Source organism: Atractosteus spatula, chromosome 26, assembly GCF_055471065.1.
Source record: "Atractosteus spatula isolate fAtrSpa1 chromosome 26, fAtrSpa1.hap1, whole genome shotgun sequence".
Taxonomy (NCBI): Eukaryota; Metazoa; Chordata; class Actinopteri; order Semionotiformes; family Lepisosteidae; genus Atractosteus; species Atractosteus spatula.
The window spans coordinates 39,689-59,813 of NC_142731.1; the positions used below are offsets into that span (position 1 = coordinate 39,689).

Below are 20,125 nucleotides of genomic sequence, written 5' to 3' on the forward strand. Positions count from 1 at the left end.
ATTGCATCATTTTAGACATCTAATTAAAAAAAATTCTGAACTGGCATTTGGAAAGACATTTGATTTTCATTATCAGTTTATAATGCCCTTGCCGGATGGCATGATGAGCACTGTATTATTCTGAAATGTCTTCAAGGATCTAGTATACAATGGGTAACAAGTAATAGATTTATTCCATGCTGAAAAAAAGAAGAAAGAAAACACATTTCGGCTGTGGAGCCTTCTTCAGGTGTCCACGGCCAAAACGTTGTGTTTTCTTTCTTTTTTTCAGCAGGGAATAAACCTTTACTTGTTCCTTTGCAGCCTACGCATGCTGACGCAGCTCCCCACCTGAACTACAATGGGTAACGCCTGTTACAGCCTATGATTAAATCTCTCTAAAACCGGATGCTATGAAATGAATGGGAACTTATCTACCTATTCTAAAAATTGGATCCACTAATCTGAAGAGGCCTTTTTTTAACCGAGGGATTCTTTTTACAGGAAATTAAAGTTCCTAACAACATAATAACAAGCTCTCTTATAACAAGGTTCAAATTCTTAACTACAATTTGGTCATTGTGGATGATAAGAACACAGCTCTCTCCTTCTCCTCTCTGCCTGTTTTAGTCTTTTTTCCCGGACTGTTGATTGACACTTAATCATTTAAAACCCAGATAAAACAAAGATAAACCAATGTAAACTTAACCATTGCTTTGATTACTGAATCTCAGACCCCAACATCTCGGCAAACTTCCCCTTGCTTTGAATCTGGAAATGCAAGGTGCTACCCATTGTATCTAGATTCTTGAAGACGTCATAATAATATGTATTAAGCAACTCTAATGTATCATTATGGTATTTTAAGAAACATTGAGTTGTTAAAATGTTATGGGACAAATAATATTCAGGGATTTCTATGTCCCCCCACAACCACAATATGTCTGAAAAGATTATTATCAAGTGTAAGTGACTTAATAAAGTATGAGGATTAAGTACTTAAATCAGTTACAGTAAAAAATTAATGCATGTGTCCACAGTCAGGGAAATATTTTAAGCATGTAAGTCTTAAAAGATCAAATTATGTAACATATCCATAGATAACGTGTTTACTTCATTATAAATATGAGGCAAGGTGTGCAATATGTATGCATACCGTGTCCGCTATCAAGTTCTAATCGGGCTATACTGTCCTAGTTATGTTGGGCCAAATTTGTGTCTCAGCTCTTTCATTGGTGCAGATCCGAGGCTATAGGCGGGGTGGGAAAAAAACGGGAGCACGATCTCACGAGAAAGAATGAGATTTACCGATTATTGTTTACATTGTTAAAAAAGATAACCGAACCGAATCAATCCGGATTGACCTGAATTTATCGGAACACGATCACTTCCGCAGCGGAACACGGGACCCTCGATAGATGGGTTGTATCGTGCGTGTTTGCTATACATACTTTATAGCGGTTGCTCTGTGATGCAGGTTTAGACTCACCTCGAAAAACAAAAAAAACCTAATTGTTTTCTGCAGCCCATCCCAAATGAAACAGGCGAGAGGACGGAGTTTATTTTGTATAGTGTGAGTAAAGAGAGACAGTCTGGTTTTCCTCAGAAGGAAAGTAAATACCCCGGAGCTGCCCGCGCAGGGTTAGCGGTAAAGCGGGGTCGGGAAAGCCCGAGGATTTCTAGGCCGCAGCGAGAGTCCCCGCCACCTCTCAGGATCAGGGCCGCGGCGGCTGTACCGAGCAACCTGTGCTGTGTTTTCGAGCCCTGCAAAGGCAAAGGCAAAGGACGGGGATTGGGACGAGGCCTCGTTGGGAGTGTCGGGGGGTAGCTGAGGAGGGCCGCAGGAGGCTCGGAGTCGACTCCCAGCGAGTTACCCTGACCCCCGGGGCCCGAGAAAAACTACACCGCCGCAGGTACATGAAGTGGGGATTTATAGCATCGCCCTAAGCTGGGATGGGGATGTGTTTGTTGTTTTCTGGGGGGAAAAAAACACATAATAGCATCATCAGCCCTGGTACGCGTAGTACTTTGAAAGGTTTTTAAAATAATTCAAATGAGTTGGAATTTATCCGTTTCCTATAATCTGTTTGTACATTAGACTTTTTCTTAATGTGTGTCTCAGTTCCATAAATACAAATCGTGTGCTTGAGATAACCCAAAATAAGGTATACGACACATTAATTAAGAATTTTGAGTCATTCACGCAGTTGTAGATGTTATATTGTACTTTGACGAATGAGAACGTATTGTATAATATTTTACTGTTGTATGAAAAATCTACACTTGTGCTATAAAGGCCTCGCATTTGGGAAAGGTGACTTGTATTTAAAGTATGACGCTTTAACTTGTTTGCAAGACCTACCGAAGTGCAATTTCTGAAGACTGTGCTTAATAGTGAAGGAATTTTATACATATTGTCTGGTGTCATAGATGGCTTTGAATCTTTGGTGTGAAATCAAAATAAAATAATCTTAAACCACTCAATAATATTTAGAACTTAATTCTGTGCATATGGATTGATGCACATGCGAGAAACTGTTAAACATGATATTTTCAAAAATAAGTGAAAATTTTCATTTATTTTCACTGCAGTTTGAGTCAATGACACAGTGCTATTGGAATGGTCATTTATTTTTTTTTAAACAAAATTATTAGCTAATGAACTTTTCTATTATTTTAATTGCTGTAGGTTGTTCCATGGTTTATCATTTCATGTGACCTGGGAAGCTGTTGTTTTTTGAATCTCTGACACTTGTGGGTTTTTTTCCTCTGGTGAAAAAGCTGTATATCATCAAGGTAGCATTTATACTGGAGTGTTTTTTTCACAGTGCCACAACCAGGTGGTTTTAGAGGATTTTTTATTTTTTTTTACGGTAAAGATGTTTTGGAAACCTGTGGGAGTGAGTATAGGACTTGAAGGAGGAAAAAATGAGTCACAGTTCTCAAGAAACCTTTGTGTTTTTGTATTGGCATTCTATCGTATACACATCTGTTGTCTTTATGATTTACCTTTGATAAACTGTTTTTAGTGATAGTTTTTTAGTTATTTTAGATGCATATTGTTCTGTGGGGTGCAACATCACACATTGCTTTAGTGATCATAACAAATGGGGATGCTCACTCTCCAAACCACTTAAAAGTGCTTTTTCGTAATTTATCTAGTTTCTCTTGAGGATGTGCTGATGGACCATGATCCTGATGTTCCAGTTTTCTTGTGTAGTCATTATATGTCCATCTGTTCCTCTCCCTCTGTAGAAATGATGGAAGAATTGCACAGCCTGGACCCTAGGCGGCAGGAGCTGTTGGAAGCCAGGTTCACAGGGGTTGGGGTCACCAAGGTTGGTAATGCTGTACAGCATAATTTGTTTTAAATCACTTAAATGTCATGTGTGATGCACAAGTGTAAAATAGTCCAACCTAAGTGAAAAGAAAAAAACAAGAGCCTGGAGATTCAGTTGCCCTTATGTGCCATAGTTGAGTAGCACTGTGAAGGAGATGGCTTTGACTTGGGAGGATCGTGCCTTCAGTTGAAATCTGGTGCTTTGAGGTTTAGACCAGATAGAGCTCAAGGCATTGCTTCACTGCATGAATAGAAACCTGCCTGCCAAAATTCAGCTTTGTTTTGTAAATTTTCTACCCATTTCCAAACCCACTCTTCTCTTACCATATTCCACATAAGGATAATTTGCAGTCTTTATGGCTTCTGTCATTTTATCAAGTTGAGGCTACTAGGGCATTAACTGCTGATGCGGTTCTTTTTTTTGGTGAGAGACACTGTGTAAATGATATTTAATTGTGCTAATAATCCAATATTTGGAAGCAGAATTAATTGTTTTAGAAACAGTAAGAGCACCTGAAAAGGTCTAACTGTAATCCAAGTCAATCAAACAAATTAAAAAGATTTATGGATGTTTTTTGGAATGCTTCTTTGCATGGTGTATTATTTATCCATAAGCTAGCACAGCTTCCATGTAAAACATTAACACATCCATCTATAAAAATGCTTGTGATTATTTCGTAGCTGGTATGTTGAGACGTGTTGAAATAGTCCAAGGAGGAATTTGCTTAAAATCTAGCAATCATATCTTATGTTAATTTCACATCTTGAAATCAATAAATCAGCTGTGATGTCCAGCCATGCATTTTTTATAAAATCGAATTAATACTTTGCTTTTGCATACAAGTTTGGGAATTATTCTGATGAGAGAAGCCTTTCTTTTCTCTTGTCTAAAGTACAAATAGGAATGCCACTTTGAAGCTAGCACTTTGGGCTGAGTGCCAGGCTCATCTAGTGTTGAATGCAGGGCTGCTCTGAAGAAAATGGTGGAAACTGAAATGTTGCCACGTGATTCATTTCAGCTTCATGGACGTGTATTGGTGTAGCTTGTATTTTGATTCCAGAGGATGTCATCCAGCATCACTATTGCGTGTTTGCATCATAGTGACTCATGAGAGTGCTGGAGCATTTGCACTTATTACTGTGGTCACACTGGCTGCCTGCTGTGGACCAGTGTAGAAAAAAATCATTTTATTTCACTGACATAGAATCTTAAAACATCCTGAGACTGTACTTGGTTTGATTCAGTTTTAAACTATTAGAAGATGTGGTGCAAGCAGTATTTCCCCTCATGTTGTTGTATCTGGTATTTTTTTAGCTTTTGTTTTTAGATTGTATCATGGAGAATAAAGGAAAAGATCAAATTTGTGCTGAAGCACAAATTACTGGGTTTTGCAAGAGATAACTGCAGAATCTACACACTTTTCTGGAATGTTTCTCTCAATCAATTGATTAATCTTAAAGATGCACTGTTTTCAGAGGCCTTTGTTTCTCCCCTTTAATGAAAAGAGTGAATTTCTTCAAGCATATTTACTGTATCTCAGGTGTCAGTGTACATGTGTGATATTTCCTACCCTGTGTTTCATCAGCTCCAGTACTGTAAATGTTTTTTCAGTGTGCTACATGTAATGCGTGCTTAGATTCAGGTTTGCTCAGAAAATGTGGAATGAAAGCTATTTGTATGTTTCTGTAATATAAAGTCTGCAATGTGGCACAGCAGACTTTATTTTTAATTAAAAGACCACAGAAGACTGTAAAGGTGCCTAAAATATAACAAACACTTTAGGCCCCTTTATTCATAAATGGAACTGATGAGGTAGAAGGTCTATGGTGTAAAAATCATCACAATGTAGTGTAAAAATAGGGTGGTTACGGTGAATCTACTTTTTTTATTTTGTTTTATTGGAAATGCCAAAATGACAAGATACTAAAGCTGAATTATCTCTCAAATAGGTATCTAGAAAAGAAAGTCATTAAAGTTTGTTTTCACACTGCTGGCAAGTGTCAAGTTATTACATCTTTTCAGATTTTTTTTCCAAATAAGTCCAAAAGTACACCCATGTATCCTCATTCTACAAACAAAAGCCTCAGCATTGTTCTAGAGTGCCACTGACCAAAAATAAAACCATCTTCTTCTGAACTACGCCTTGCACCAGTGTGTGAGTCACTCAAATGACTATTTAATCAAACCGTTAAATTATATATGTGTTAGATGGCTTAGCTGCCTTAATTTTGCTTCTCACCGTATTTTCAGAAGCAGAGAAAACTTTGAGTGGCAGATATCCCTCCAAACATAATTCTTCCTTGGGTCACCTTCTTACACTGTTAACAATTTTGCCAGTCCAGTATTTTATTTTTGAAACTATTTAAAAATGTATTGTTTTTGTAAGGTTCTGAGGTTAGCAGGAGCAGTCCACTTAAATTTGTTTATTTCAGATTATTACCTCACTGACTGACTAATCTGTGTCAAAATCTGCTGTAATGCTGTAACTGGAATTCAGCAGCTACAATGAAGAACATTTCATGTACAATAGATATTTCTTTGTTGGTGTAACTTACCATTGTTATTTGTTCTAGAAGAGAGGTAAGAGAAATGATTAATTTAGGATTTTTATCAGTGTATCACTCAATTATTTTGATTTAAGTTTTTGTATTGATCATTTTTACAGCAAGTCAAACAGTTAAGATATGGTATAAATAAAAGTGTAGTCTTGTGAGCAAGTAACAGTTAAATAACATTTACCATAAGTTTATAAATTTGCTGAAACCGGAACATTTGAATGTAAGGTTACAGGACAAAAGAGCAAGAAATGTGTTGGTGTTTGTGAGTGTATCAGGATTATCAGTTTACAGGGAGTGAACAGTAGGCTAAGCTAAAATGCAGAGCAGGTGCTACAGGAAAGTTTGAATATACATGCTTTGCTTTTGTAAAGTGGAGGTGGTTCTTGATTAGAAGATTTAAAGAAACATTAGGTTAGGTTACATTGTCCCTTTTTGCCCGTGTGTGTTTTTTAATCAGAACAAAAAGTAATCTTGTCCTCTATTTTCAGAAAAAAACATAAAACAATTCTTCCCGCAGTATAAGGAAGATATTAATGTTTGAACCTTAATATATATTCCTTAGCCATGTTAGTTCTATAGACTGGTGTAGCTGATTTTTTGTATAACTTTTGGTCCAGCTCTTCTAACACTTACCGTGGTGTTCAAGTGGCTCAGGTGCAATCTTGATGTGTTGCAGGGATCAGGTAATAATGAGTCTTCCAACCAGAGTCTGTGCAGCGTGGGATCTCTCAGTGACAAGGAGCTAGAGGTCAGTAAAAAAGAAATGAAAAAACTTAGCAGTGAGAAATATAACTAAAGCTAAAGAACATTGAATAACGGAAGAAATTATTGCAGAGGATTAAGGATTATGATTCGGGTGAATGACCTTGAAACTTCAGGAATTAATTTGTTTTAGTTCCATTCACCAGTTATTTTCCCCTTTTATACTGTTATTTGAAAGCCCCAGTTTTTTTTTCTATACCTGAATGGTAGGAAAAACCACACCCAAAGCTGTGTACACTATGCCACTTCAACGTTTGTGAATATTCTCTTGTCAGTTATATATATAGTCAAGTTCTAGTCATATATCTGGAGAAGCAATTCTGAGCTTTTTCTCTTAATTGCCTGTAAGGATTGTGCTCAGATTTGAACATACACTTACATAATCTAGCAAGATTAGAAATATTGACGGTGAAAACCCAACATATCAAGTTATCACAACACAATTTAGCTTGAGGTAGTGAACAGTTAGAATTATACTGGATCATAATTGGCTTGAACTAGCAGCACCTTGACATGCACTAATGTTGCATCTTCTTCAATACAGACACCTGAGAAAAAATCCAATGATCAGAGGAATCGGAAACGAAAAGGAGATCCATATGACACCAGTCAAGGTGACATCATCTTCTCCTGATTGTTAAAATATGGCTCTGAGCTTAACTTTGTAACTTTGATTTGCCAAGAGGAGGCACTGCAGGTTAAGTTGGGATTAGTCAGCCAGCTCCATTGACAACATGGCGACTGTTTCAGCATTCTGGGCGTTTGCAAGCATGTGGTGCTGTCGGTGAGGGTCGTGCCCCTCTTCCTGTCAGAGCTGAACCTCCGGGACAGGGCTGTGGTGCCTGTGATGTTGTAAAAGACAAGTGTCTCGAAGAAGGGTGGGTCACAGAGTTCACAACTGTTAGCCAAGGCATGAATATCACACAAATGGGTATTCCACCTTGAGTGCGTATAACAAAAAATATGTGGGGATTCAAAATATATTAAAATATGGTCAATCCAAATCAATCAAGTTTCTTTGTCGCATTTATTATGCCTGAATTCCACGCAAATTAAGTGGCATGTTGATGGAGGGTTTACTCATCCTACGGATGTCCTACACAAATTATTTCCTTTTGTTGTGATCTAACCACAATATGGTATGATTTGTCTTTTGTATCACATACTGCATGTGCAGACATGATTGGCTAACTGAATACTTCCTTTGGCTTTTAGGGAAAGGTGGAACAAGAGGGCATAAAATTAGTGATTACTTTGAGGTAAGGAATGCTGCCAATTTTCATAACCAATGTATTGTTAACTTTGAGAAAAGGAAAAACGTGTTTGTTGTGTGATTGCAATCTGTTTATTTTCCCTGCCTCTGTTTCTTTGCTAGTTTGCGGGTGGCAGTGGCCCTGGTACCAGCCCCGGTAGGAGTGTCCCGCCAGTGGCACGCTCTTCTCCTCAACATTCCTTATCTAACCCCCCCGCCTCGGTGAGCACCCAGCTCCCTGCAGAATATTCTTGCATTTTAGAACATTGTTTTTAGAAGTTTTTTTTTTCAAGCTGTATTTACAAGTATACAATTATAACTTATACTCAAACCTCCAAAAACATTCTCCTGCCTTTTGTAGTATGAAAAAAAGCGCTTCTGCAGTCATTCAGCATTTTATACTGTACCTAGTGGTACTCCATTGTGCTTCATGGAAAGATTGTTGTGTTAAACATAGAAAGAAAGCGAAATACTGTAATGTAAGTAAAATTGAAACATCAGCATAGTTGCTCAGATGAGGAAATATTCATTTGGACTGCACCTTACCTAATCCTAGCCTAACCTAAATACGATGTTTGCATCTTAACCAGTTTTATTGGATAACATGAGATTTTAGCATTGCTATGGAGAAAGTGTTTCAGTCACAAGAAGTGCATCCAGTTGCTAGCTCATCTGGTCATAGTTCAGCTCCATGTGTGTATTCCAAGGTTTAATGCTGGTGTTTTCAACTTGATCATGATGAGTGACATGACAAATTGGATGTGACGCAGTTTCTTTACTTGTGTGATGCTCTTCATTATTTAATTTTGTTGTAGTAATAGTATTTTTTAGCAGATATTGTAGCTTTATTTTTGTAGCATGTGTAAGTTGTGAAGGTGTGGGTATTCAAGTTCTGCATGCTGTTGAGGAGTCTTTTGCAATAACTTCATAAGGAGGGTTGGTTTGAGACCTTGGATTGTTTTCCTTATGTGACCAGTATACAAATATACAGTTCTATACCTCTGGTGGGGAGCTGCATCAGCATGCATAAGCTGCAAAGCTTACATCCGAAGAAGGCTCCACAGCTGAAACTATGTGTTTCCTTTCTTCTCTTTTCAACATGGAATAACCCTATTATTTCTGTTGTGCAGGTCCAGCAGGGCAGTCCATCATCTACAGGCTCTGCCAACACTGACCATTCCTCCAGCTCCCAGAAGCCCATCTCCACTCTGCATAAAGCAACACAGGTACAGGGCAGCTGCACACTTCTGGCTTTTGCTGGCATTTGCTGTCAAAATGTTTGAATGTTACTCTGATAGTTTCTAGTCTTTTGTCCTGTTTCTCTGTATTTGCTGTAGCTGTATTTATATCATATTAATTTGACCTATAATCCAGGTCAGCACTGTTGAGAAAAATTTAAATTTCACATTGTGGCTTTTTGCAGTCGGACCTCACAATTGAAAAGCTTAAAGCTTTGGAAAACAACAAGAACTCTGATCTGGAGAAAAAAGAGGGAAGAATAGATGACTTATTGCGGGTAAGATTCTAAATACTACTCCTTATCCAGGGTGAGATATATGTTTTTATTAGTATGGTATTACATTCACATACGCATATGGAAGGTCTTTAATCTCAAGTCTTCACTGAAAATCCAGTAAGAAACTGTAATTCCCATAGTTATATTGGGGATTCAAAAACTTTCTTGAAAGTGTAGATGTGTTAGAGCTATACCATTGTGAACAGGTCATTTCATTGCTTTGCATTTCTCATGGTTTGATCTCTGTCTTGAGCATGCAGCAGCCTTCTTAAAGAGCCACAAAGTAGTACAGTTTCAGGAAGCTCAATTGCACACTGCATTCCACAGTTTTGGTTCATATGGTCTGTACAACTAAGACCTTGATACCATTTCAGGCAAACTGTGATCTACGACGGCAGATTGATGAGCAACAGAAGATGCTGGAAAAGTACAAGGAACGGTTAAACAAGTGTGTGACCATGAGCAAAAAGCTACTAATTGAGAAGGTGAGTGAATCTAGACTACTGCCTTATACAGATGTTTATCTGATTCTAATTCTTACCAGTAAAACCACAAGAGACTAAATTTCTCTTCCTGTATGCATATCCAACTTGAATTAGTATGAGTTAAGTTTAAAAAGGCATGTCTCTAACCCCTTTTTTCAGTCCAAACAGGAAAAAATGGCATGTCGAGACAAGAGCATGCAGGACCGTTTGAGACTTGGGCATTTCACCACAGTGCGGCACGGAGCCTCTTTCACAGAGCAGTGGACTGATGGATACGCCTTTCAGAACCTCATCAAGTAAGAGTTTAGAACAAGGACCATATGACTGAGGTGTTAACAAAACAGCAACTTGCACATGACCTCTCTTCCCAGTTGAGAATCTCAAAGTACTTACAACTTAATTCCAAGACAATTAAGTTGTCTTAAAAAAACAAAAATGACACATTGAACCTACATTATCCGAATTCCCAATATGTAACTGTTCAATGATTAGAGGAATATTAAAAGGTTCATTAAGCTGTGAGTTTAAGTGACTTGCTCTCTCCTTCAGGCAACAAGAGCGAATAAACACCCAGCGTGAAGAAATTGAGAGGCAGCGGAAGATGTTAGCAAAACGGAAACCTCCAGCCATGGGCCAGACGCCACCACCCAACCTGGAGCAGAATAAACGCAAAAACAAGGCCAATGGTGCTGAGAGTGAAACGTATGTTTTCTTTTGAAAACTATACCTCCCTTAGACAATATTCCCTTTATCCTAGAGCTGACCTTTCTCTAGACGTGACCAATATGTGAGAAGTTGGCCATAAGTGGAAGTGGAAATCAAGCCTCTTCAGCATTATGCATAAAAGAATCATGACATGCTTGCAGGGGTGGTCTTAATGTTCAGTTTTTCTTTTCAGGTTAACACTTGCCGAATACCATGAGCAAGAGGAGATTTTTAAGTTGAGGCTTGGACACCTCAAAAAGGTAAAGTCAATTTCAGTGTTTAATTTATTGATGGAATGCATTTTTTCAACAGTCTTATTCTAGCTCAAAATCAAGGATATTCATGAGAGATTAGATGTTTTTGTTTTATACAATTAGATTTTCAACAATTTTGTACAAATAAACCAGGTGTTGTCACGACATCATTCTTTAGACAGTAAGGGAAATCAGACAAGTTACATAAAGGTATATTTTTGGATGTGTTTTGTTCTAAGCTTTTTAAAAGATGTCATGACCTGCTGCTGAATAAAAACTAGGTCATTGTGTAACAGTAGTTATAAATCTAATTTTCCCAATTGTAAAACAATTAGATTGCTGTTAGTTGATGATTTTGCATAAGGCTTTGTCTGATAAAAGTCCTTTGCACAGCGCTTTGTACAAGGAAGGCTGCTAGAGTTTTTGAGCTGCAATTACAGGAGCTGTGTGTTTCTCACAGGAAGAAGCTGAGATACAGGCAGAGCTGGAACGGTTAGAGAGAGTACGAAACCTGCACATTCGGGAGCTCAAAAGGATACACAATGAAGATAATTCTCAGTAAGTCACTGAGATCTTTATCCAGAAAGCTTATCTGAAACATGAAGCCTTTTGCCAGTTAGACAGCCCACTGACTAGAACCATAGGTCATAACAATATTTTTTTGCAAACAACTGGATGCCGTCTGGCCCATCTAACACAAATGACCCATCTAATCCACACTTATTTTGGCTTCACCAAAGCTCCAACATAGACTGGACCACACGTCAACCAGGAGTAACACTGCGTCTGGCTGGAGGTTCATTGATAAACCTTGTCTACATGGTTAACATAAGCTACCCAGTTTAAGAAAAGTGAAATATAATCAGTATAATACTTATTAATAATTGTGAATACAAAAATACTTGGTAACTTCTGTACTAAATTCTTTGAATGCATTTTTTTTCCAATTAGATCAGATCATTACTGTTTGTAGTGGCATTGGTTTGATTTTGGATTTACATATCATAGGATGACAAGACAGCTGTCTTTTGTCGCACCTCCTGTTTCTGAGGACCCAAGGGTCATTGTAATTGACCCAGATTACGCCTGTACTCTAGTGCTATAACTCAAACACACTTTTTATGTGGATGAGAAGCAGTAGGTTTGGTGGTTCCTGCAACTTGTCAACAGAACAAGACAGGAGAGTGGTGTTAATTTGGTAGGATAATGAAGACCTCTGCTGAATAAGTGCAGATCTTGTGCTTTGAGAGTCTCGCACCTGCTTCACTGTCACACTGTTATTCCAGGTTCAAAGATCACCCAACATTAAATGACAGATACCTGTTACTACATTTGCTAGGAAGAGGCGGGTTCAGTGAGGTCTATAAGGTAAGGATGGTCCTTTGTCTCAGACTGACTAGATGGGGAAAATTAAATATGATATAAATGATTTTTTTGTTTAATTGAAGTCTTTTGGAATGTCATTGAATATCCTGCTATGTATCTTGCAGATGGTTTTATGAAACTGGTGTTGTATTTTGGAACTATGTTTTGAAAATGTTTTTTTTTCTTCTGTAATTGTTAGTTTGCTTTTCAGTGTTTTGCCAGACAGCTCATCAGCCTTTTTTCTTTTTATGAAAAGCCTTTTCACAGTCCACACAAAAGGCAACACCGCACTGGATAAAGACATGACGCAACAGGAGAAAACAGAGGCTTGTAGAAGGAAGCCCATTACACCTAGTTCTTTAATGACCTATTATGTGTGACAATCAGTACTTTGAAACCTGGACTTTGGGTTTAATAACTTTAGCGTTCTTTATTTTTTGTGATTTCCAGGCCTTTGACCTTACAGAACAGAGATATGTCGCTGTTAAAATTCACCAGTTAAACAAGAACTGGAGAGACGAAAAGAAAGAAAACTACCACAAGTATGCTTATTTGTTCCTCCATATTTCACTGATAAGTCAACTTACACAAATGTTAGAGCTCTTTTTCTCTTGTGGGAATGTTTTTATTTCAGTTTCACTCTTCTCCTGTTGCTTCTTCGTTGTTATTAACTTTACAGTTCTGTACCGTATCCTGTAATAAGTAATTACACAATAACTAATAAAGGTGTCTGCATTGTATTTGAATGTGCAAACATCTTTGGCAAGTATTTAAGCGTGCTTGGCACCCTGTAATGCAGCTTTCTTTAGGGTCTGTTGTGCTCCTCATGCAGTGTCCTGTGATTTCAGACATGCCTGCAGGGAATACAGAATCCACAAAGAGCTGGACCATCCTCGAATAGTCAAGCTCTATGACTATTTCTCACTCGACACAGACTCGTAAGTGTTCTCCTCCCATTTCTATTAATGCAAAGAAACTACTAAAGGTTTATGCAGTGCTGTAAAGAGAAGAAGATGTTGAGCCTTCTTGAAGTGTAAACACCTTCCACGCCTGTATAAGGCTCCACAGCTGAAACGTTGTTTCTTTTTGTCTCTTTACAGCATGGAATAAACCTTTTCTTGTTCCTCTACAGCCTATGCATGCTGATGCAGCTCCCTACTTTAACCATTTCTTTGAATTCCTGAAATCAGTTAGTTTTTTTCCCCATGAAGTTTGATTTGTTTGAATACTGACTGACATTTTTAGAGATATAATTTCTATTTTTTTGTAATTTTTTTGGATATTTATATTATTTTAGGATCTTCTGCTTTTTTTGTCAACACTGTAATCCTAGTAGTGTACTCTGTGGTTTTTTTATTTGAGGTCTACTTTCTAAATCCCCTGTTCGGTGAAACCCAAGTTCCAAATATTTAGACCATACAGTCGACCTGTCATACCTGTTGCCCCTATTTAAAAACCTGTGACAAATTTCAGAAACATGGTTGCAATCTTATGGTTCTACATTGGCAGGTTTTGTACAGTTTTGGAGTACTGTGAAGGGAACGACTTGGATTTCTACTTGAAACAGCACAAGCTAATGACCGAGAAGGAGGCTCGTTCCATCATCATGCAAATCGTTAACGCACTAAAGTACCTCAATGAGATCAAGCCCCCCATCATTCACTATGACCTCAAACCAGGTATGTGTAGCATAATATAAGCATGCCATCTTTTTTTAAGGGGTCTTCTTCTGAATTTGGTCTAGCTTTGAAGTGCAGTGGATTGTGTCATGTGATGACGTGAGTAATCATAGATTTTTCATTTGGACAGGTAATATTCTCCTTGTCAACGGGACGGCATGTGGGGAGATTAAAATCACAGATTTTGGTTTGTCCAAGATAATGGATGATGACAGCTATAACTCAGTGGATGGCATGGAACTGACATCACAAGGCGCTGGAACCTACTGGTATTTTTTTTACTAGAGAAACTTGTAATGATGATTAGAAATACCATAATGTCAGGCTTTTCAGATCCAGATTTATTTGTTGTTTAAATTCAATGAAAAATATTCTGCCACATCTTCTTTTAAAATGGACAGTCACCTGAGCCATTACTGATGTGCGTAAAGTTAAAGCTCTGTAAGCACCAGACATTGGGTACAGTTTTCTTTACTGTCTTCTATCCAGGTATCTTCCCCCTGAGTGTTTTGTGGTGGGGAAAGAGCCTCCAAAGATCTCCAACAAGGTGGATGTTTGGTCAGTGGGTGTCATCTTCTACCAGTGTCTGTATGGGAGGAAGGTAAGAGCTCCCAGTGTCATAGGCAGTTCATCTGGAGTCTTTTCAGCTTTTGACTGCAGCTTCCTCCCATAGGAGGCATCTTTTGTCATTTATATCTGCCTTATGTTTTGTGATACAAGTTTGTTGTTTGAAATGTAATTTAAACACTTTCTCTGTTAATGTCTTTGTGAATATTTCAAAGAAGTATCTCTGCAGCAATTACAAATGTTCTTAGCTAAAAAGGGTTGTGTGATTGAAAAAGTGCACTATACAAACCATCTTTAGTTCTTGAAATATCACATTTTTAACATGATACCTTAATTTGGTATTTTCCCTTGTTGCAGATAAATCCTACAAAGTGCATGTCATGTCATTAACTTCTAATCATCAATTTTGAGTAGCCGCTTTAGCCATAGAGGGTCACAGTAAGCTGGAACTATGCTATGAGTAACCCAGCGGACCAGACACAGGATACAGGTCGGGTGTAGTCCCTGGACAGGACTCCAGTACGTCACATATACATATTCATTCACACATACATATAGGGACCATTTTAAAGATGCCTGTTAAGCTAGACTGCGAGTCCTCAGACGGAAAAAAAGATGGATTCAGACAGTATATGGTCACCCCATGCGAGACTCTACTCTGATCCAACAGCTGCTAGGAATCGGCATTAACTACCACAGGACTTTGCCACTGTAATAGGACATATACAAAATGCCATGTTCCTAATTCAGTTTGTCTTCAACAGCCTTTTGGTCACAACCAGTCACAACAAGACATTCTTCAGGAGAACACCATTCTGAAGGCCACAGAAGTACAGTTTCCACCTAAACCAGTAATCTCCCCAGAAGCAAAGGTAATCATGTGGGTGAGGCAGGCATAATGCTGCTCTCTTCTTCATGCAGATCGGATTGTCTCGCAGCAAAAAAAGGATCTGTTTCTCCTCATTATCTGGGCATAAGCCTCTCATCTTTATCTTCAAGTGGGGAGTTGTCAGCATGTTTGCTGTGAAAGAATAAATACAGGTTAATTCCACACTTAAAAATATTAAGGAGAATAACTGTACTTCTTTGTGATACATTATCTTCATGCATATTTTGAACTACAATAAAAAAATGCTCTATATGGAGTCAAGCTCTTGACATATTGCACCACTTTCAGAGTCGAAAGGGTTACATTATCAACATGTTGTATTTCGGTGCTTCATTCCTATAAATCTGCATTTAACCAGTAGGTGGCAGCATTGTGTCAGGTACATCTGTACAAAATGCTGCTATGAAGCATTTGCCAATAAAAAAAGGGTACATTTAGCCTCACCCAATTTGTCCCAGCATTTAGAAAGTTAGATGTTGGATTAATTTTTAACAAGAAAACATTTAACCCTTGATTTGACTATATATTTGCTTTTTTAACTTGAACATACATTGATCATTGGATTTTATTTTTACCTGTTCAACCCATATTTTATTTTAGGTTTTATATCAAGATGATGCAGAGTGTCTTGTGTGAATGAATTCTAAAGATTGATTAGTGTACATATTAAACATGATCGTTTAAGCTAATCCAGACATATTGTACAATTCTATTTTTGAGAGACAATCATAATGTGACAGTCTAGGGGAGGTTAATGTGCCTGTACGTCTTTGTGGATTTAAGAATGTTTGAGTTAACCCTTTTGAACTATTTGTGCAAAAATATTTTGTTTAGATTTCCTCTTGATTTTTCAGAAATGCTCAGACGAAGTAAACAAGTGGCTTCATTTTAAGGCTTTTCGTTATGAGAACCAAAGCTGATCTGGTAGCTGAAGTTGAAGCATGCTTTACTGACTGGAATCTTTGTTTTCAATACACAGGCATTCATCCGCCGCTGTCTAGCATATAGAAAAGAGGACAGGATAGATGTCTTGCAGCTGGCGAGTGATCCTTACTTGATGCCTCATATCCGCAAGTCTGTGGCCACTACTGGCACCCCAGGGAGCGCCATCCCATCCACGTCAAGTTCCTCCAATAGCAGTGCCTCAAACTGATTGGCTGGCACCTGCAGCTGCACACCTGAAGAAGTCCCTAGTACAAATTTAAGATTTAAAACGGAGAAAGAAATGGAAGAACAGAGAAGGCCAGGACCATGAGAACGGGAGGCAGAATTTCTGGCCCAGTGTTACTTTCCGAGAGCCTTTTCCTTGGGATACCGTGCTGAAAGCAGCATGACTGCCTTGCTGTGAGAAGCACAGGAAAGATAAATCGATAGATGTCGAAGCACTGGGGTGAAACAGAAACACATGAAATACAGAGCTACAAACCGAATTTAGAGGATTTTTTAAATAAGTCAGAACTGTCAACAACTAAGGCCCGACCCAAACAGCACTTGTAGAGCTGATACCTGTACTTGGATGACGTTTCAAAGCTTTTGTTCTGTGAGAGTGTGTAAGTGCTCAGAAAGCAGCAAAGGCCCCGACAGGATGTAAGTTAGCTGAGCTTTTTCTAAACCATGCCCTCGTCATATTTTAGCCACATCGTAACTTTATGGTGACCACAAGCTGGTTTTACACTTTCTCCTATAATAATCGTTATCTATTTGAGCTTGATAAGAGGGATGCTCAGTTTTCTCTTCCCTAACCCTACCAAAGTTTGATACTACTTGGTGGTAGTTTCACTTTAATTTTAAGAGTTTGTGGACTAAAGACTAAAAAAGACAAAGGAGGGAAGAGAGGGTCATTGCATTTTAGCAGGTTATACTTTTATGTTGTTTTTTTAGTTGTTTTTAACATTTTAACAGAAATGAAAACTGGAATTAATTTGTTTTTATTATTTTTAGGTTATGTGTTTTTCTTAATATCCCTGTTTTTTATCCATGAGGGGCTTGAATTTCAGTATGTTGTATGAGGAGGAGGGAGGGCCTTAGAGTAAAATTGCATATAAACCATTAAATATTGTTAAAAAATTGTAGTGTTGGTTTTACTTTATGTATGCTAAAAAGATATGTTCTGGTATTGTTACCTCTATACATTTTGCCTTTTTGGTCAAAATCATTATACCAAAGGCAATCTGTCCTGGCTTTGTAGGAGCAAAGTGGTTACAGAAGATAGATGTCTTGCAGGTAGCATAAATGTAAATTAGCGGATTTTGCTAAACCATGGGATTCTTGATACCCTTTGAAAAAGAAACTGTATGGCATAGGGGACATTTCTGTTCAGTTAATTTTCTATTTCACGTTTTATATGCATTGCAACCAAGCAAATCTTTCTCATGACTTTTTATAAGGAAAAGCATTTAATTTTTTTTTAACTGCACATGCAAAATGTCAGCTTGGTTTAGTAAGAAAAACTAGGTTGCTGTTTGACGTGGTGTTGATTAACCACTTCTCTCTGGACCAGAATTTCCAGATCAGTATCCCAGTATGGTAACTGGACACTCCACTGTAGAAGCTGTCGTTTGGATAGGAAGTTAAGCCATGTTTCAGAGTACTTGATCGTTAAACATCCTGCGGCACTAGATGTAAGCCTAATGGGGAGCTGACCCTGGTGTCGTGGGTCATTTCCGTCCTGGGCTTGCATTATCTGCTCTACCGATGTTCTGTTTTCATTTACCCGATGAAGTTCACCTGCTTGACTGTTAACACGTCTGCTATAAGTCATCCTCCAGGTCATACGTGAGGAGAGCTTTGGGATCCTTTGGGCTGTAAAGTTCTATAAATGCTGGGAATTATTTGCAATATTAAGGAAATACATTAAGATAACACATTAAACATTTTTTTTAAGTATTTCCCCATACACAGTGCCTCCAAAACCATCCAGTGGGAGTACACAATGTCTGGGTATGCTGCAACCTGGGATGCCTCGTGGGTTTTGTTTTTACAAACTGTTTCATGTGTCACTGTTAACTTCACTGCACTTCTTAGTACAATGGTGATCATATTCTCGGTGATGGGACACAGCCATGAGTACCAACACCAGCACAAGATGTATGTAAAAGAGTTGTGTACCTGTTTCTGACTTTTCATTTATACCTTTCATGATACTATAAAGCCAAGATGTAGAACTTCTGATCATTGACATGCATAGACTGATTTAGGAAAGCTTCATCCATATTGGATATATATATAGCTATTATGTTGCCTATCTTGTACATAAATAACTTGCTGCTTTCTTTATGCGTGCAGTCTTGAATTATAAGGGTGGAGTGACTTCACAGTGGACTGTGTTGCTGCCTTGCAGTGCTGTTGCACAGGGTTCAGTTCCTGGCGTGTAGAATTTTGTTGTATCGTTTCCCCATGTTCCTGTGGTTTCCATCCTAGTGGTCCGGTTTCCTCACACCAGTCCAAAGACTAGGTCAGGTTAATTAACTTCTGTAAAATTCGTGGTGCTGTAAGTGTGTGTCGTCTCTACCTACCCTGCAATGGACTGGTGTCCTGTCCAGGGTGTAAGCTGTTACTTGCTGGGATCAGCTCTGGCCCCCCTGCCACATTGTATTTGATAAAGTGATTAGAAAATTGATGTATCTGTTATACAAAAAGTTAACTGTAGAGCTGTGCAAGAGATGGTACTCCTAAAAAAATGCAATACTTCTCCAAATTGAAATTTTTACATTTGCTTGGTTTAGTGTGTGAGCTAAAACTGCCTCCCTTGAAGTTTAAAATGGAGTGTATGAACTGCTTTCAGCTCCGGTTAAAAATCATTATATGCCGTTTAAGAAAGTTAGCTTCTCTGCATAGGCAGCAGCATCTTTGGAAACGCTGAGTTATAAGAAATTTCTCCAGTCGTGTTGTGCAAAGAGTAATTGTGAGGAAAAATCTAAAATGTAGTATCATAGCTCAGACTCAGAAATTTCTGAAATAACTAGATGTGAGGTAACAGGAAAAGTTTGCTCATTTTTTTCTGCAATGTTGCATTAGTTAAGCACAATCCCGAATCAAGCTGCAAGCCATCTCTATCGTTTATTGGCAGGCTTCAGTGCTGAAGTCTTGTTGTGGATTCTTAATGAAACAACCCTCATTTCAGATGTAAATGAAGTGTTTGTGAAAGGTTTTGATGCAGGGACACGAGCTCCTGTAGCTCTGTGGTGCCCTGCCTAGGATGTGGGTTTCATATATGAGGTCTGTTTTGTTCAAAGTAGGGGAAGCAAAGACTTTCTGAAGAAATGTTCTCTGGCTTGTTGCGGACTGTAAGGGGGAGGGACATCAGCTATGACGCATAACCCTTCTCATACAACCTCCCGGGAGCACTGGCCTCTCGACCTGGGGAGGAGGGGGTAGTGTCAGCCCCTTAGACGCAGATGGCACATCTTGAAGGCAGGTGAGCAGAAAAATATACATGGCCAAGCGGGACCTGAGGATTTTTTCATTGCTTTCTTGGAACTTCTGCAATTCCCTGTAGTGCTGTTTCCTTTCCGGATTTTTCATGTACTTACAGGTTTGTTTGACAGACTGAAAGGAAGAAGTCTAGCTTCTGTCACAGGGAGTTTGTTCTGTGTTAATTGTAGTGGGTTTTTTTTTAAATTTTGCTGCAGTGGTATGTTTGCAAGTAATAGTACAGAGAAACATCTTACAATGTTATTCACAAAAGTATATCCCCCCGATTAAAGGTTCTCCATTTGCATTGGATGATGGTTGGGCTTTTGTTATTGACAAAGTTCAAAATCAGCATTTTTA

The 20,125-nt window shown here is 38.4% G+C and overlaps 1 protein-coding gene across 1 annotated transcript; it reads left to right on the forward strand.

Moving 5' to 3' along the window:
• The first annotated feature begins 1,237 nt into the window (after positions 1-1,237).
• Positions 1,238-17,421, forward strand: tlk2 (tousled-like kinase 2). The gene is made up of 21 exons (XM_088906366.1): positions 1,238-1,892; positions 3,235-3,317; positions 6,555-6,626; positions 7,185-7,254; positions 7,856-7,899; positions 8,016-8,114; positions 9,023-9,118; positions 9,316-9,408; positions 9,783-9,893; positions 10,053-10,189; positions 10,443-10,595; positions 10,792-10,858; positions 11,313-11,410; positions 12,139-12,220; positions 12,668-12,759; positions 13,066-13,155; positions 13,727-13,896; positions 14,027-14,165; positions 14,386-14,497; positions 15,228-15,335; positions 16,332-17,421. The coding sequence occupies exons 2-21, from the start codon at positions 3,237-3,239 to the stop codon at positions 16,503-16,505; spliced, it is 2,088 nt and encodes a 695-aa protein (XP_088762492.1). The 5' UTR covers positions 1,238-1,892; positions 3,235-3,236; the 3' UTR covers positions 16,506-17,421.
• The last annotated feature ends 2,704 nt before the right edge of the window (positions 17,422-20,125 follow it).

Bases quoted from the DNA above. Each gene is read 5' to 3' on its own strand.
- tlk2 (XM_088906366.1), top strand. From the start codon at position 3,237: ATGATGGAAGAATTGCACAGCCTGGACCCTAGGCGGCAGGAGCTGTTG. The intron at 6,627-7,184 runs GTCAGTAAAAAA...TCTTCAATACAG, and splicing joins TCAGTGACAAGGAGCTAGAG to ACACCTGAGAAAAAATCCAA. The intron at 12,760-13,065 runs GTATGCTTATTT...CTGTGATTTCAG, and splicing joins AAGAAAGAAAACTACCACAA to ACATGCCTGCAGGGAATACA.